Here is an 18,220-nt window from a genome sequence, read left to right on the forward strand (position 1 = left end):
CAACGACAATTGGTTCAGTATACAACATTAGAAGTTGATATGCATCATTTTGGATAATCAATATTTTCATCAATCACCATCACTGCTTTCTATTGACCCACGTTGACAGGTTTGAGATGAGCTGGTAGGTCCACTTACTTTTCTCCGTATTGTCCCATTGCTGCTGCCACGTAACCATCGAATCGATGATCATCATCTTCCTCACGTTTCATGCGTTTCATTCATTGTAGCACTTGATACCCTCCGCCAGGGTGGTGCAGATGGGGATCATCTCGGCGAAAACGCATACTGTCTCCGAAAATATTATTCTGTACGCAATCGTCCGATCACTAGCCGGAACGTCCTGTTCAACTTTTCGAGGTTCCGCTTGGTTTTCAGCATCGCACTCCAAGTTGGAACCCCATATCGCAGTATAGATAACAGACCGACTTTTCGCAGGTGTAATCAACATGGTTGTTAAAGCTCCACAGGTCGTCGATTATCACTCACAATTGCTTCAGTGCACGCTTCGATGTAATCACGTGCCCTTCGACGGTGATCTGTATCCGCTGAACCGTTTTGCAGTTACTGACCAACAACACATCCGTCTTGCTATTTGCAGCTTGACCCCGTTCATCCAGCTCTCGGACGCATCTATTGTCTCCGTCACAGATACCTCCACTTCTCCAAGTATTTCACGCATCACCGTGAGTGACATGCCGTCCGCGAAACGCACGATTTTCACTTTCCCGGGCAGCAGCAGTGTTAAGACTCCATCGTACATCCCGTTCCAAAGAGTTGGATCGAAAATGGGGCCCTGAGGAACGCCCGCTGCAACTCGCATTGACTTCTGCCCTTCGTTCGTCTCGTACAGCAGTACTCTACTCTGGAAGTAGTTCTTCAGGATTTGGGTCATTCTTCTGTGCAGCGCTGCGGCTTTAGCCTATACGAGGTTGGATGGCCCGGTGATTTCCCTGATTTTGGCAGCAGCACTATCTTCTGTACATTCCACATATCGGGGAAATTTCCATCATCTAAACACTGCAGTAGCATCCTGTATATGTCCTGATATGACAGGATCGCAGCTTTCAGCGCACGTTTGGTATTCCATCCAGACCGGAGGATTTCTTTGATTTTAGTCACATCGACGCTTCTTTGACCTCGTCGTTAGTTGCTTGCCACTCGGCTGTGTTTACACCTTCTTCTTCGCAGTACGATGTCGGTGACCAGGTAGTTGGGTCGTGCTTTGGGAAGAGACTCTCAACGATTATCTTTAGCTTACCCGGGCATATTTCAGCCGGTGTTGACGGGCCATCATCTTCATCACGACGACTTCTCAGCACAGCTACTTATGGTAAACTGGTTTGCTAAGCTTGATCTCCAATATTAAAGCGTCACTACCTTCTCGAAACGTCGCATGCGCTCCTTTCTCACTCTCCGATCTTGCTCTCTGAGCACGCCTTCTGGCTCTAAGACAAGTAGCGTGTAACGTACTACTCATTTAACCAGTAAGCTGCACACCGTCTACTGCATGGCTCCAGTTTTCGTGGCATTGTATTGTCACAATCCTTCTTGTTAAATCAGCCGCATCAACGTACTTGATTCCGCTTTTTCACCGAAGTGACTCAACAAAGAGGTTTTTGTTAAAGACTTTCGTCTTCCACTTTTGCTGCCGGTCATCCTTCTCCATGCTGCAGCAGGGCTCCATTAGCCGTGGTAGCGAATCGCTTGGTGGTCGCTATGGGGATACTTCTCGCACACTTTCCAGTCCATGTTTGGCGTCTGTCGATGACTACAGAATGTGGTGGAATTTCTCTCGGTACCGATGTCCGTTTCGTGAACCAATAAGCTCCCAGTTTTGTCACGATACCAGGAGCCATTTGACTTCGCCGTGATCTACTCGTTGTAGTCCTTGGCGGTAGACCTAGTCTTCACAATAAGCCGACCGGTAGGTGAAGAGGTCTGTCACCAATTTTCACTATAAGGAAATATTCTCACAACTTTTGCAAATGAAACTTTGAGAATTCCATTTAAAATATTTTTGTTGATCATGTTAAATATTTTCAAATTGCTTCAAAATATTGTACCCAAACCCCCCTGCCCCCCCCCCCCGTCTCTACATCGGCACTGCCCGGGGAACTTACCAAGCCCCTAAATTAATGTCATACCTATTTCTCAGCGAATTATTTACCGATTTTTACAAACTTGGTCTCAAATGAAAGGTACAGTCGGAAGAGAATGACCCTTAGAGTCAAATCCTTCATAATAAACAACTGCTAACATCTAAAGGTACAGTGTTCCCAATGGCTGCTATTGAATGTCTAATTGATCCGACTTCTAACTCCAGAATTACAGGGTGATGAGTACGAACACGCAGCAAATCCCGATTTCAGCGTATACGGTGATAAATGACGGTACCATAGACGGTTCCGGAAGAATGGCTATTTTTCAAAATTAAAAAAAAATCGCATCAGTTACGAATCGTCCGGTCACATCAGAAATTCTCATATAAGTCGGAACTAAAAATTTTATTTCAAAAGGGGGACCCCATGAATTTCAGAAATCAAATTCGTATTTTTGATGCCAAATGTCTTTAAAATGCATGAAATGTTGAGTTTTTATGTTATTCCGAAATTTTTTTTGAGAAAAAAGGACTTTTTGGGACTGCTGTCTTTCTTATATAGAAAGCTTATGCAATCTGCAATCGGTTGGAATTTCAAACTTTAAACCGAGGCCCGCAGAGCCGAGTCTTTTCTACCATTCGATTCAGTTTGTCAAAATCGCCAAATGTCTGTGTGTACATATGTTTTTTTTTTATTTCGATTATAGAGGTTTTAACCTTAAGGTCATTCGCCTCTTCGGGTTATAAAAATCTCTTATGAAAAATTTCTAACCCCATGTGCGGGGTCGGGACTCGAACCCAGGTGCGCTGCGTACAAGGCAATCGATTTGCCAACTACGCTACGCTCACCCCCTGTACATATCTGTTTATGTATATTTGTATGTGTGTGTCAAATAATGTCACTCAATTTTCTAAGAGACGGCTTAATCGATTTGCACAAACGTATAACGCTCCCATAAGCTGCTAAATATTGAATTTTTAGTTGATCCGACTTCCAGTTCTGGAGTTACGAGTTGAAGAGTACGGTCACACAGCAAATTCCCTTATAAATTGGTAACACCATGGTGTCCGAATGATGTGATACATATTTAAATAGGTTCAACATTACTTGGATTTGCGGGTCTAGGTCACTACTGACCAATCAAAGTAGCTTTGACGACATTGGCCACTTAAGACAGTTATTGATGCCCCAGGGAAACTCGCAAAGCTCTAGTAAGCTAATATCACCGCTATTTTCCAGTGAATTCTCAACCGATTTTTACAAACTTGATTTCAAATGAAAGATATTATACTTCCATTGACTGCTATTGAATTACATTCAGTACTCACTTTTGGTTCCGGAGGTACAGGTTGGTTATTGCGGTCACATAGGAATTTCTCATATACACCGGTATAATCGTAATACCTCATAGGTTAAAAATCTATTCAAATGAACATCAAATTACTTCGGTTCGCTGTCCTAGATCACTGTTGGTGAATCAATGATTCTTGGAATATATTGTCCACTAACGATTATTGCGGAAGTTCTGTGTTCCGGACATTTTCTAGAACAAAAGCCACTTCGGTGATGACTGAACCAATTTTCACTAGCCTAGTCTCAAATGGAAGGTATAGTATGCAGTTGGCTGTTGAATCCCCCCTTCTTTCTGCTTCCTCTTACATCCCTACCCAACTTTCTCACCCCCCCCCCCCTTCCCCATCTCAAACCAACATCACATCCGCTTTTCCTTCACCCACCCATAGATTAAAAAAATATGTTAGGTTGCTCCCAACGCATCCTCCTTTCCCACTAATTATCCCTCTAATCTTCCCCACCACCCCGCATTTCAAAATATGTTAACATGAAGCTGCACGCTGATTAAGTCAATTAAAAATTATATTTTTGTTTATTTAAAGTGTCAGTGTCGACAAACTGCTCGTCATGTTCGTGGCAGTCGCGCACTCGTGCATAATTACCAAGTGTACTGCCCATGTATGCATAAGAGTCCCATATTGAGAAACAGCAAGCCGACAAAAAACCGCTATGAATGGGACATTGGGACCACCATGTTTTGGCATTTTTTTATTCTAAACAAAACCTTATTTGTACATTGTGATTCAGTGGTGACTCAGAATACAATCCAACAGATAATTCATTTTCGACGAAAATCCATATGGGACTCTTATGCTTTAATGAGCACTGTAATAAGAATGCAATAGATATTTTCACAATGTTATATTGAACACAGCTTTGGTAAATGAGAAAGGAACAATTGCACCACTAGGTGGATTAAAACAGTTTTTTTAAACTTTGTCCTACTCTCACACGTGGTTCATATACATGAGATAAGCGGAGTACCCCCTTTGTGAATGTCAAGCACTAGCATCCAACTTCTAGGGTTGCCACCTCTGCTGAATCTTTTACCAGGAGATTTCTACTGACCTGCGATAGGCTTCAAGAGAAACATGAGAAAACGTTGAAACCAGACAGAAATTTGATTGAAATCGATCGCTAGATACTTTAGAGTACATTACTCGGTTTTTGTTACCTACTGGGTTGAAAAGAAACACGTTTACACTCTTTCAATCCGTTTATAACTTTGATAACTCAGGTTATCAAATTAGCACTGCTTGCAAACTTATCCAATTTTCACCGTTGTTTTGGCAAAGCATTAGCACCACTTGTTTGTGTAGTTCACATTAAACTGTAAATTGTGCAGACTTTCACTTCCCCGGTTAACCACAAAGTATTCAAAAGCACCAGCCACTCTCGCTGTGGAGGATAAGCCGACCGAGCATTGTTCTCCGCCAGAGCTAACAGGAATAGGAAAGTGGCATAGTGTGAGAAGAACACTGCGGTGTCTTCCGGAATTCTTCGCGGGGTGCAAATAATCCAAAGCAAAGCACTTTAAGACATTTGGGGGTGGTGTTAGGGTTAACCGATTTCTCTCAAATTTGGCCAGAGTCATTTTACATGATATGGAACGACGCAGCAGGGGGGGGGGGGGGTGGTACATCAGTGATTTCAAAAAAAAGTCAAAAAGTCGTATTATTTTATAAGCCATATTGTGTCACAAAAGATTATAATAATTAAGAAATAAAGAATCACGAATATACTGTATTTTTAGAGGCTCAAGTAGATTTAACCACTTAAGATGGAAACTTTTTTTGAACCATACGTAAAGAATTTATCATGGGGTAACGCTAATAATTTTTAAAAAGGACATAATTACACGCGCAAAATTCCAAATATCTTGACGACTATCGCATTTTGGGAGATTCTTTTTAAATTCATTTCGATTTAAAACGATATTTAGAATTATATTCTGTAATAAAATTAGAGTTTTGTATTGTTAGAAAAACTTTTTACCGATAAGTTTTCCATCATGTTTTTTCAATTACATTCAAAATGTTTCATTTCTCTTTAGGTTTTTGTTGACAAAATATACAAAAATTAAATAAATGAGTTGGTTTGCAATAATTTTTTTTTGTATGAAAAGCATTTGTTTCGGTGTATTTCCCTGTAACACGTTCTCAGATAGTTTTGCTGTTTAAAATACAGTAATCGAACAACAATTCTTTGAAATTAATGCCCGTAGAAACGTCTACGCCTTTTTAAAACATTGCTCTCGAGTCAAAATAGTCTTATTCAATGTGGAAAATGTTTAGTCTGCCATGCTGGTGAAACGTGTAATTTTCATCGGAATCTAAGATGGTCGGACACGATTTCAAAGATTTTCGGACGGATCTTCGTGGAATTCCTCATGAATAATCATTCCTTTATAGCGAGTTGGAAAAGTTATGTCGCACTAAAATGATAAAAGCATTGTTTTCTAATTCAACTACCCATTGAAATTCAAACACTAACTACTAAAAATTATTTCATATATAAAATATAATGTACATATATGAATATGACGTTCATATTTTGTCTAGCGAAACGTCCCACTGTGCATAGGATAAAAGCAAGTGCGTCCTCCATTGTTCCTGTTACCAGTTTAGCCTACCCTCGCATGCTTCATCGCTTATCATAGGACGCCTGTTTATCAATCGTTTTCCATCCCTAGCGAGTATATATTGCCTGCCGTCTCTCTTTGTGAATGGGGTAAACCTGGGTGAACCGTCTGACGTATTTTACTCTTCTCAGTCAGGCGAGAGGGGTTGGTCTGATTTGTCCTGGAGTAGATAATACAATGTCATATACTTTTTGATTTCCAAATTTGTTATTCATTTAGTGTCGGTTAAGGGTAAAATTTGGAAAGGTATATTATGCATCACTAAGCCCGTTTCATTCGATTAGAGTAATACATATCGCCAAAATATTGTCTATTTTAACTTTTACATAAAAGACCTCATCCATATTTGAAGCATGATGTTTATATTCGACTTTTCATTCGAATTTGCATAATTTAACGGTTTTCGGGATGCATGGTCTGCCCTTTTGACTTGTTTTTTGGCCGCTTACATGAGAATAATAACAGTACAGGTACATATTAATATTCATGCAGTTGCAAAAGCATTAATTACATGGTAAAGGATGTTCTACCAAATGCTACAATAACTCAATCGGACGTAAGCTGTATAACCAATCCCAATATTTTCGTATGTGTGGGATATTTCTAAAAAACTTATACGTTGTCGAAGTTTGAACATGAGTTCATGAAGCGACGTAGCATTATGCAACTAAGCTCATTGTTATGTTTCACTGGATTTATGGTAGAGTAATTCGTAGGTACACAAATTAAATTTAATTTCTAACGATACATAGTGGCACAAACTTTTCCATTTTCGCTAGTCCCAATTATTTTGCCAAACTTCAAAGCAGTAGCATGTTGCAGACGATGTATGAGAAAGGCTGTGTTGTTCCAATAGGTCCATGGAGACATAGTAGTTTAATTTTGCTTCGCTATGCTTGGCGAAGCGGGAATACTTAACTAGGATTTTCCTTAGCTTTGAACAACAAGGTGTCATTGTTATATGTTATATTTCTATTAACAGAGTTTAACTAGTACATTTCATGTGCTCCTGATTTTAATGAAGTCAAGTCAAAGATAAAAAGTCTAACTTTTCTTAATATAAATGAGTACCGCTTGAAAACATATTTCTAATTTTACTTAATTACGTTCTTTCAGATGTGTAGATATAGGGAAGTATGCCATGATCGGCACCAGTGTACGAACTTGTGTTCATTCGGAATGGACAGGTCAGAAGCCGTCCTGCTTCGGTTTAAATCAAGAAAACGATTACGCAAGTAGGATAACCAATGTTAGATAATAATAAAGGCTCAAATTAATTTTCGTTTGACAACTCTTGATTTTAGTGGAAAAATCACCCACAATTTTGATTCGCCACCAGAACGGACCGATTGCGCAGAGCAACGATGGAAAACTGATCGTTTACCCGGGGACTACGGTTCATCTGGAGTGTCTGTGGATGAGGCGGTTTGGCAATCCAAGATGGAACGTCAGTCACGACTACAGGAAGTATCCGGAGGGTTGGAGTTCTGATGAAGGTCGAGATCCACAGCTAGAGTATCGGATCAGTATCATGCATGCTGTGAAGGATGATTCGGGCATCTTCACCTGTGTTACTCCGGCCAGACATACCCATTCAGTGGAGGTCATTGTAAAGGTTAGCAAAATGGGTGTTATTTAAAATTATGATTAATTTGTTCTACGATTTCCATCTAAACAGCCTGTACACTGTAACGAAATCCAAGTTCGTCGAGGTTTATCGGCTAGTACCTCGGAAACAATGATGGGAACTCGCGTCTTATTTTCGTGCACAAATGGAAACGCTTTGATCGGAACACCGGAAAGCAGTTGTCTCCCAAGTGGTAATTGGAGTGCACCACTCCCCGTTTGCGAAAGTGTGGAATGTGGGGAAGTTCCCATTCAGGCGAGCAGTAATGGTTCCGCACCTCGTGTCGCAATACTTTCACGTGAGGTTGGTGGACGTGCTGCTTTTTCCTGCCCACCAGGGTATGGTTTGAGAGGACCTAGTGAGGCGATCTGTTTGCCTTCTGGCGAATGGGGTGCTCCGTTTCCAACGTGTGTCGGTGGGTTGATTTTTTACATTGATGGATTGAAATAGGTATAGCAGAAGTTCTTCTTTTCTACGCAGAAGTCCAATGTTTTCATCCAGGAGCACCGCAGAATGGATACGCCCAAGGAACGCCTCCGTACAGGGCGGGAGATGTGGTGCAATTCAACTGCAATCCAGAGTACATGATGCAAGGTCAACCCATCATTGCCTGTCAAGACAATGGTCGATGGTCGGGAGGCTTGCCGCAGTGTGAGTATTGAATTTTATAACACCCGGAAACTGAAAGTTTTGGAGAGATGATAGCGATTTTCTCCGACTTTCGAAGCTTCTTTTTTATATTACGTCAAAAATATACAAATCTATTAATAGTACTACATTTTCATACGTCTTTTTGCCTTTCTTCTATAGAAAGGCTATGCAACCACTCTGAAAATTTTACCGAGGCCCGGAGTGCTGAGTCTGTTATACCAATCGACTCAGCTCGTATCACAGCACAGATCAGTAATTGCAAATCAAAGTCTCCTTGACTACATTGAGAACTGTTGAAGATCTCAAAAAACGAATTTGAAATTAGATTCATACTTGTTTCTCATATATTGCTGGCTCGATTCTCATAATCTTAGTCTTAAATGAAGGGTATAATATTCACATTGATTGCTATCGAATTTCGTTTGAACAAAGTATTCGTTCCAGAGTTGAGTAAAAGAATCCGATCACATGTGAATTTCCCATATAAAATATTTTACCTTTTTCATATAGAAATGTTGTGCAATCACAATGAAAATAGATAGTCTAACTGAGGCATGAAGGGCCGAAAGTTATACCGTTCGACTCAATTCGTTGAGTTCGGCAATCGGTGCGTCGGTTACTTGAAGATAATCGAACCGATTTTCTAAAACTTAGTCTCAAATGAAATTCATAGGTTGCTACAGAATTTATTACTGATACGACATACTGGATTAGACTTGCGGTAATGAAGTAAATCCCCATATAAACTGGAACAACCATGATACCTCGATGAAGAAAAACATATTAAAATTGGTTTTAAATTACATAGATTTGCAGATCACAAGACGCTTTGATCACATTGGCCACGTATGTGCCACAGTCCTGAGAACTTGCCAATGTTCACAGTTAATTTAGCGCCTATTCCTCATAAAATTATTCACCGATGTCCACCATCTCCAAATTTGAAATGATTATTGCAATGCTTCAATTGGCTGCTGTTGAATTTCATCCCGATCTGACATTAGTTAATTAGTGTGGTCCCGTAGGAATTCCCCATATACCTCTTCCATCACAATACATAAACGGTTAAAAACCACAAAAAGTGATTATTGCACCCACGGCAAATAAATTAATTTCGACCGAAGCTCTGGCAACTATGCCCAAAAGGACAGTCAAATGAACTTTGTTTAGTTTTGGTTTCGAGTTATTAGTGCATGCGTGAAAAAAAATCTTCACCGGCACCAATGACCGACAAATTTGTATCTATTGAATACATCTGATTAGATTTGATGTATCGAGATATTTAATTTTGTAACACCCAACTATGTGTAAGAAAATATGATACAATTTTGAACAATTTCTGTCTTGAGAACATCGATAGGAATACATTTCGATTTTCGGCTTATTTTGTTTGTTCCTGTTTACGTGCGATTTACATGTAGTATCGTTTTAGGGTGTGTGTGTGGAAACCACGTGATGTATTTGGTTATGCGTCATAATCACTTTACTCGCTCTACTTTCGGTAACATGGGGCAATTTTTATGATTTCAGATTGACCAATTTGCCTTTCTCATATAGAAAGGTTATGCAATCGCTCCAAACTTCAAATTTTAAACCCAGTCTCGGAAAGTCGACTCAACAAGATTGGAAAATGTTTGGGTTTTTTGTGTGTCTATGTGGCAAAAAATATTTCCTCTGTTTCTGAGAGATAGCTGCTATCGATTTCGGTTCAATCGGGATTGCGGTGTCGGAAATACGGGTAGATAAAAATATAAAATCCCATACAAACTTTAAAAGCAATGCGCAAACCCGGGGAGCGATCAATCACTCCCAAATTTCGCACAGCCATTTGTGACCACAAAAGGAACTTGAAAAGTTATGTACAGCTAGGGTTTGTATGCCTATAATGGACCCTTTGCGAATAATGGACCCCCTAACGCTTTTTGTCAATTATTCTACATTAATAACTGTTTTTAACGTATACTGTTGGTTACAGGACAGCTTTAAGGCTTAGACAAAAATTAGAATGTGTTTTGTCACCATAATTCATTTCAAAATTGATAAAGGAAAGGGAAGGAAAGGAAAGGGATTGCTGCATATAATCCAGTTTCGAACACACCCAAGCGCAAACGTGAAGATGATCCGCTCAAAACAAAAATCCCTAATATTCGTGGATCCAAAGCTGCGTTTGAAACGATAAAAACAATTTCACCACCTGAGGAGGTCTTATGGGTTTACTTGACAGCATTCGATCACAGCACGACGGATGATGAAATTTCTAAGCTTGTAAAAGACTGTCTGGGGGTGGATCTGCAATCGAGAATAGTGCGTCTAGTTCCTAAGGACAAGGATCTCTCGTCTCTGAGCTTCATAACCTTTAAAGTTGGCGTTAGCAAATCATACAGGGATAAGGCTCTGTCCAAAGACTCTTGGCCGGAGAACATCTACTTCCGTGAATTTGTGACCAATTCAAAAATTCAACGACCTATCATCAGGATTGCTGCGGAGAAGAATCCATCTGGTGGTGGACAGTAGCGCCAAGTTATTCTGGATAAACTCGTCTGTCCAACTTCTTGTACCCCGGCGAGCGATCTCGTTCTACCTGACGAATCGGCGACTTCTTCTGTATCAGGTAAAGCCAAGAAGGGTATATGTCCTTCCGAAGCACTTCCAGATACTGCACACCCTGAATGTAAATTTCACTTACAGTCTGATGATGAACACAACTTATGGACTCTACCGCTGCAGCGAATCTTCAATGTCAAAATGAAAATTTCGATCGCATCGCATCTGTCCGCTCAGTACGCCTCCCATTGCAGTCAGCTGCTGGACACAACAGTCATAACTCGGTCATTCCCTCCGCACCGCTGCTTGCTCCCCTTCTGGACAACAGTACATCCTGCTCTCCCCGCGTCACTCGCGGTTATGCTGATCATCGAACTCGCAGTCCTGAAAATTGGTATGCAGCACATGACACATGACGCTGATGGTTTGCGGATCTACTATCAGAACGCGAGAGGGCTTAAGACGAAAATTGATGACGTGTATTTAGCTGCTGTGGACGGTGACTACGATGTTTGCGTCTTCACCGAAACATGGCTTGATGCGAGGATAACATCAGTGTAGTTTTTCGGCGATGCTTACACCGTGTACCGTGCGGACCGAAATAGTGGCAACAGTATTCGCGGTCGTGGAGGAGGAGTTTTGATTGCTGTTTCCACCGCATTTGCCTCATGTGAGATTGATGTAGGTAGTTTAACTCCATCGAGGAACTTTTATATTGGTGCTGCCTATATTCTCCTGAAAAGCGACTCGACTGCAATATCATGCAACTTCACATTGATGCTGTGAATAACGCTTCTTCACAAGCTGGCGCGGATGGCGTGATGATTGTCCTTGGTGATTTCAATCAGACAGGGCTCATTTGGGTGCCGTCACGACACGGATACGCTTATCCTGACCCGATTGCTTCGACAACCACCATCGCCAGTCGTATGCTACTGGACGGATTTGCTTTCAACAGATTAAGTCAAGTAATCATGATTCCCAATCACCAGTCACGCTTTCTGGATCTCGTTTTTGTTAGTGAGACTATTATACCTGTATGTTCCGTCAATGAAGCATCCAGCGTGATTGTTCCACTTGACAACTTTCATCCCGCGCTTGAAATCTCAATTGGCACTATTCGCTCAGTTCAGTACATAGAAACTGTTTCTGTCGACCGTCTCAACTTTTGCAAAACTGATTTTGTAAAGCTACGCAGTTCTCTGTCGCAAATTAATTGGAGTGTACTGTATGCCCAAAGGGTTAATGCTGCAGTTGCCCTCTACAAGCGACTACTACTGAACTGTGTTGAGACCTCAGTGCCTAAATGTCAGCCTCCTAGCAAGCCGCCCTGGTCAAACAGCACTCTTCGAAAGCTAAAACGTACTCGAGCAAAAACTCTACGTGCGTACACAAATCGACGGTGTCCTCTTTCTAAGCGCATGTTCACTTTTGCCAGTAATGAGTATCGTTGTTACAACAAGCTTCTGTATAAACGCTATGTAAACCGCATGCAGAATAATCTACGCCGAAACCCGAAGGGCTTTTGGTCATTTGTCAACACGAAGCGAAAAGTAACTGGACTTCCATCAAGGATGCTTTACGACGGCGAAGAAGCTACGACAACTGTGGTGAAATGTACGCTGTTTGCTAGATTCTTCTCAAGTGTTTTTTTCAGCTGACTCGCCAACCGCAATCGAACTCGAAAATGCTTCTCGTGACGTTCCTGCTTGTGCTGTTGATATGGATGTGTTTACTGTCTCCGAACAAATGGTTATATCTGCAATCCGGAAAACCAAGTCATCTTATGCACCCGGCCGCAGTGCTGTAGCTTCAACTGTATTGAAAAAATGTTCGGACTTACTTGTAGCACCACTTGCATATATTTTTAACCTATCGCTTCAGCAGCAAACGTTTCCGGAGGATTGGAAACGCTCAATAATGTTCCCGGTATTCAAGAAGGGTGACAAATGCAACATGGAGAGCTATCGCGGAGTCACTTCGCTTGGAGTCGAATCTAAAGTATTTGAATCAATCATCAACGAAGCGTTATTTTCTGCTTGTCGACACTACATCAGTACATCCCAGCACGGATTTTTCCCCGGACGTTCGGTCGAGACGAATCTCGTCTGCTTCACGTCATTTTGCACGGAACAATTGTCTAAGAAATTGCAGGTGGATACTATCTACACTGATCTAAAGGCAGCTTTTGATAGAGTTAATCATGAGATACTGATAACAAAGCTTGATAAGCTAGGGTGTTCTACTAGATTCTGCCATTGACTTCGATCCTACCTTGTACACCGTGAAGTCGTTGTTCAAATTGGCGATATTGTTTCAAAATCCTTTATCAACACTTCCGGAGTTCCTCAAGGTAGTACGCTGGGTCCACTGCTTTTTTCACTGTTCGTGAATGATGCAGTTTTCGTTCTAAGGCGTGGAGGAAAGCTGTTTTTTTGCCGACGACTTTTCTTGTTATACGAAATGAAGCCGATTGCCGTGAGCTACAGCATCTTATCGACACCTTTTATAGCTGGTGTGTAAGCAACATGATGGTCCTTAGTGTTGCAAAATGTTTTGTCATCAGCTATTTTCGAACGAGAAATATGCTTACCTTCAACTATAACATCGCAGGAAATCTGCTGCAACGCGTTGACCACGTGAAGGATCTAGGAGTCATTCTTGATGAAAGGCTAACGTATACCCATCACGTCTCTGTGTCCATCGACAAAGCCAATCGATTACTGGGATTTATTTTCAAAATTTCCAGTAAATTTCGGGATCCTCTGTGTTTCAAGGATCTTTATTGCTCATTGGTGCTCCCGCAGTTGGAATTTGTAAACGTCGTTTGGTGCCCCTATCAAGCAACGTGGAGCCTTAGGATCGAAGCAATCCTGCGTAAATTCATCCGATATGCGTTACGTGGATTGCCGTGGAACGATCCATTAAACCTGCCACCGTACGAGGACCGTTGTCGTCTTTTAGGACTTAATACTTTAACGCATCGGAGACATGCAGCGCAGGCTACTTTCGTGTCAAAGATTCTGCTGGCTGAATATGATGATCCGGAGCTACTAGCGCAAATCAGCCTCTACGCGCCTACCCGTTCTCTTCGCCCACGAGCCCTGCTGCATTCTGAAATGCGCAGCACTAACTACGCTGCCAACAGTCCGATTTTAGCAATGAGTCGTCGCTTCAACGAGTTTGCTGAAATTTTCGACTTCGTCGTGAATTCTTCGCAGTTTCGTCGTCGTGTATTGTCACTAGTTTAATTGTGTTTAGTTTAACTTAGTTTAGTTCAGTTCATTTAGGCAAATTGTCAGTTGGACTTTTTATACAAATACAAATATTTGCACTCAATTTCAATCCAGTGCAGCATGACACAGGGTTTGTAAGTAATTGTTTTACTATTATAAAAAGAATACTTCGCTCTGATGTAAATAAACTACGCATGAAAAAGATATTGTTTTACTGGTTAATACCTAACACAAACACAATCTTTTGCGATGCAGATCTAACAAACTAAGATAATTTAAAATTTATATTGAAATTCTGGGGGTGCATTATGGGATCATGTGAAACTAGGTATCTGCGCATTATGCACTCCTGACACATTAATATAACTAGAAACTTGTAATAGCAACTAATAGAATTAAAAAGAGTTATCAACGTTCTGAGGATTCAGTATAACATTGATTGAAACCATCATATTGAAAATGTTGCAGCTTCTCAGTATTCAATCAACAAAATTTGTGGTTCCTACACCAATCAATAGACAAAAACTAATAACAGTAGGTACAAATACATGAAGTCTGTCATGCTTTCAAAGTTCATTCGAGCGACTAGAATTCAAAGTTCATTCGAGCAACTAGAACCATGTTCTGTCAAAAAATAAGGCGTACAGACAATTTGATGTATCACGCTCTACTGTGAAGTATCGCGGAGTACAAAATAGTTACATGGATAGCCCGAAAAGATTACTTAATAACCACGAAAAATTAAATTCTGGAGTAATACTTTAGCAAATTCGTCGTGCACAGGGTTGCAGAATGATTGCAATTTATTCACTAATATCCTTCTATTGAAATGTAATAGAATAAATTTATTGATTTAGAAAAAAGATGGTGCTAAACGTTCAAGAAGCTTTACTAAAATTTGATTATATTATACTAAAGTAAATACCGTAAAATGTAGCATTGATTACTGTTTCGAATAACTTTCTTGGAATCAACGAGCTGTAATTATTTTAAAGTAAGATAATATAGTTTGAAATCTTGTATATATTGCATATATCCAGGCAATTTCATGTCCATTATTGTTACGTCCTAATATAAAACAAAACTAAAGATACAAAGTACTTTTATCGAACTTTTTCAGGAAAATAGTAGAAATTAAATAGTTGGTGATTAAATCATGTAAATTATGGGCCCTGTCAGCTAAAAATACTTACGGTTTCTTCAAAACGCTTCAGATATAGCTATACATGAATGTACAAGCAATTGTATGAACTGATCAAAATGATGCAAGAAGCTGTGTCGTTTTTAATTTGTATTTGGTATCTTAAAATATTATTAAATGACAAAATATTCGTTGTCTTTAGACACCGAACATGTTTAGATCCGATTATAATTTTCGTAAACTTGTGTAAGACTTTCTATAATGCAGACCTTACTCATAAGCGTCATACAAATCATATCGCTTGATTTAAAAGTCATGTTCGCCTTTGAAATCAGCATCAGATCAATTAAAAATTTAATTCATTAGTCAAAGGTTTCGAGTGCCATTGAAATATTTAATGAAAGAAAAGAATAACAATATTTTGTTATTTTTCATATTTTATATTTTTCTTATAATGCTGTGCTAAAATGACTCTTGATATTACCAGAAAACTGAAAAATATATTTTTATGTATTAATTGTTGGATATGCGTATAATGGACCCGGGTCCATAATGCGCATATTCGACCCTGGGTCCATAATAGGAAAACGGGTCCATTATAGGGATATGGATACCAGTTCGAAATATCGAATTTTACTAAAGGAATCAAGTTGAAATGCTGTAAATTTGCATTATATTGTTTGAAAGGCTTGGTATCATCAATTGATAGAATATTACATTAAAAGTACAACTGGATTCCAAATTCTTTGAAATTGTTAGCACCGTCTACTGCGGTGTCCATTACTCGCACATTAACCCTAGTTTAAATCATTTTAAAGTTTTTCCATACAACCGCGAGCCACTCTAATGGAAATGTCTACAATTTCAATTGATCGGCTTTTTTATTCAATTCGTTTATTTGGCATGGAACGTCTGTGTTAGTTTAACCTTCCAGCAGTTGTGCTAGTGCACTGAGTGCACGAGGCTCTGAAAATCTAGCGAAATTGTCTTAGGGCACCAGCGGGTGCTCGTTCAGTGAGCCATTCGCGCCTCTTCCGGAGGGTCAAAGGTGCCAATTTTTTGTTTTGCCTTTAAAATTTCTTTAAATTATAGGATTACAAATAGAATTGTTTTTAATTGACCGTCGCAATTTTGCTTCTATTCATATCAGGTGTCCAGGCGTGTTCGTACCCGGGAACAGCAATCAGCGGTCGGATGTCATCGGTTAAATTCTACTACTCGATCGGCGAAAGTATCACGTTCACCTGTGATGCCGGTTTGGAGTTGCGGGGAGCCAAAATGCTCAAGTGTCTCAAGAATGGCAAGTGGTCGAATGCCATTCCCACCTGTGTCAATCCGGATGCCGTGAACGTGCGGAGTGACGCCAAGGGTATCTTCAAGCGAGACAATTAAGCCAGACGCATACAACCTACAAAAAAAAACACAAACCCACACAATTCAAACCGAGATGGTTTCTATCCTGTAATGCTGGGGGATATATACATATATCAGTGAAACTACACTCGAACTAGGCGATAGCTGTTAGTGTTTCACAAAGCCTGGATCAATCAAGTTTTAATGAAGACATGAATTAAACACATTGACTGTTAAAAGTTAACTGCAGAGATGGCACATCAGAGATAACATATGTAATAATAATAATTATAATAATAATAACACTAGCGATACGAGGATAAAGCTTGGGTTCTCCTGCTCCGAAAATATTTACATGTAGAAGCTGTATCGGTTTTTTGTTTGCTTTCGAGCACGCTAGGTTTCATTTGCTTGTTGGCTCTCGGTGTAAAATTGTTATGAATGGGAGGAAAAATCAATTACTGCGATTTTGAATCTATGATAATAGCAATCGTATTAATGTTAACAAATGGACCGCTGATAAAGGAAATGACAGCGTAGCAAATGTAAATTGTTTTCTGCTCTGTAGGCCGGAAAATAGGAGTATCCCGTTGTCGTAATTCCTGTTTACTGTCGAACTGTGACGTAGTATCCTTCTTGCCATAATGACATGAATGATTATCGTTAATTATCCAATGTGGTGGGACGACCAGGTGGAAGGTCGTTATTCAGCCGAACCTGTTAAAGTTTTGTATTTCAGATTCCGGTAAATAGGCAACCCACCGTATCGAATGAGGGATGATTGCGTTGGGAGGGTAGGTAATTTATTGATATGCATAGTTATTTTTCGCATAAATTCTGAGTGCATACGAATTGAATGGTACTGCAAATTTGAATATAAATAATAATTGAAGGGAGAAGCGAAAATCAAAATGGTGTGTAGTTAGCTGTGTTCGCGAGATCGTGTTTATTTTTGTGCAACTTTTTCAGCTTACATTAGTTATGACCATCCCCCGTTATTGTAAATATAGAGGATTGTGTGTAATTTATTTATTTATTTATGATTAAACTACTATCGCTGTCAGAACTGAAACATATTGAAATAATAAATCTCTGATATTGCTGCTTGTGTGTCAAACAATACGATTCCTGTAGTCAGCGTAAATTTCAACTGTTCCACAAACACAAACACTCACACACAAACATAATCATTGTGAATGCTCAAATATATCTAAATTGACTAGAAAACAATGTGTTTCAATTACCAACCACCAGGCATGGCAAAAGCACCGAACGGTGCTGCACGGTGGGCACTTCTATCAATAAACACGCCACCAAGAGGATTGAAGTTGGCACGCCGTACCGGTGCTCAACAGCAGACACCGGTCGCCGATACCAAGGCACCGGTGTCGGTGCCAGCGCATGATATTTAACCACCGTGCTCGTTGCTTCGGTAAAGCACCGACCCGAGTGTTTCTGACTTCGGTAGGCACCGTAACCGAGGTGCATCTCACATCGGCAGGCACCGCAACCGAGGTGTTTCTGACATCGGCAGGCACCTAGGCAGGCACCGTACCGAGTGTTTTTAAATTC

At 40.2% G+C, this 18,220-nt stretch overlaps 1 protein-coding gene across 2 annotated transcripts in view; it reads left to right on the top strand.

Annotated features, from left to right (window-relative positions):
• LOC131682084 (uncharacterized) overlaps window positions 1-17,878 on the top strand; it is a 74,641-nt gene extending 56,763 nt beyond the window's left edge. For both annotated transcript variants that reach the window (XM_058963290.1, XM_058963291.1), the window contains exons 11-15: window positions 7,213-7,331; window positions 7,401-7,711; window positions 7,775-8,138; window positions 8,204-8,374; window positions 16,446-17,878. In XM_058963290.1, coding sequence (XP_058819273.1) covers window positions 7,213-7,331; window positions 7,401-7,711; window positions 7,775-8,138; window positions 8,204-8,374; window positions 16,446-16,687 — 1,207 coding nt within the window. In that variant the 3' untranslated portion in view covers window positions 16,688-17,878. The remainder of the gene's footprint in view (window positions 1-7,212; window positions 7,332-7,400; window positions 7,712-7,774; window positions 8,139-8,203; window positions 8,375-16,445) is intronic.
• The last annotated feature ends 342 nt before the right edge of the window (window positions 17,879-18,220 follow it).

The sequence above is a fragment of the Topomyia yanbarensis genome, chromosome 2 (genome assembly GCF_030247195.1).
Source record: "Topomyia yanbarensis strain Yona2022 chromosome 2, ASM3024719v1, whole genome shotgun sequence".
NCBI lineage: Eukaryota > Metazoa > Arthropoda > Insecta > Diptera > Culicidae > Topomyia > Topomyia yanbarensis.